The 1,214-nt window shown below is 36.8% G+C and overlaps 1 protein-coding gene across 1 annotated transcript; it reads left to right on the top strand.

Moving 5' to 3' along the window:
- Window positions 1–11: 11 nt before the first annotated feature.
- Window positions 12–1,178, top strand: LOC106013956 (GATA zinc finger domain-containing protein 12; the record flags this gene model as incomplete). Its single annotated transcript, XM_013090897.2, is given in 1 exon segment — window positions 12–1,178. A coding segment is annotated over 1 exon segment (58 nt), but the record flags the coding sequence as incomplete, so codon positions are not given.
- Window positions 1,179–1,214: the final 36 nt, after the last annotated feature.

Consider the following 1,214-nt stretch of genomic DNA (forward strand, 5'->3'; position numbering starts at 1 on the left):
GTTGAGTAAAACGGTTTTTTTTCGGATTACAGAGCTAACCATTAGAGATCTGTTCAAAGTCACCGTGATCCTAAAGACTTGAGTCTGTGGTTCTTTTCCACGGATTTCTTTACAGCCTGACAAGCATAACTAAAACAGTTTGCAGTTTTCAATAGGTAGTCGAGGATTTTGATCGGATTTCATCACTAACGAGCAATATAGATCTTATATTGTGGCCAGTGTGATGTAATGTTTATGGTTTGAATGGATAGATATGACTGTTTTTTTTCTTCGAATTTCATTATCAACAAGTAAGGCAGATACCAGTACAGTGTAACTTTATTAAAAGAATGCACGTTTCAGTGTTTTAAAAGGCATTTATTTTTCCCCTGATTTTCCCACGGACATTTAAGCTGTGTCCGAATGCTCATCTGTTTTTAGTTTTCACTTTTGATTAAGTACTCGCTTTTTAAAAAAGCATTTAATCGCTGATGAATATCGATATATTCAAGTACATGTATCTACTAGTTTGTTTGTTGATCAAACTTAAAAAAAAAAAAAGTATTTCAACGCTGAAGAATATCGGTACTGAAGAAACAGATGAGACTTAACCTGTTAACTGACGATTCTTTCCGATTTGGACGCTCTGCCATCAAGGGCGGACTGGTAATACGAGATAAATTGGAGGTGTCGCTTCTCTGATCCCAGTTAGAGTTTGAACGGTCCTAATGTCAGATCTGATGGAATTATTGTTTTACAATAACTAGAATGTTTCTTTAAAAAAGGATTTAATCTCAGACAAATTAGTCATTGTACATCTATTGTGACATCTGATATTCTATCATCAGTGTTGAATCTAATATGGTTCTCTTTTGGATTTCAAGGCCGACAACTACTGATACAATATTGTGACGAACTGAGTCTAAAATAACTCAGGTTTCAGTTGGCTTTTGTTCGGATTAAATCGCAGACGAATATTTAACATCTGTTGCAGCAACTGTGGTCCTTTGTGTTTGAATTCAAAGTTTGCCCTCCGGATTTCGCTAGAGACCAACAAGTCAGTACTAACACACACCATGTGGGTATATTATAATAACATCATGAGTCCAGTGCGCATGCGTCAAGGTCTAAGACATGTCTGATGGCCAGTTCTTCTCCCCCCTCGAATCACGGTGGTCTGGATGCAGCCATGCGAGCAGGTAGATTATCATCCATCACTCATATATATATATATA

Source organism: Aplysia californica, unplaced genomic scaffold (genome assembly GCF_000002075.1).
Source record: "Aplysia californica isolate F4 #8 unplaced genomic scaffold, AplCal3.0 scaffold01652, whole genome shotgun sequence".
NCBI classification, from domain to species: Eukaryota; Metazoa; Mollusca; class Gastropoda; order Aplysiida; family Aplysiidae; genus Aplysia; species Aplysia californica.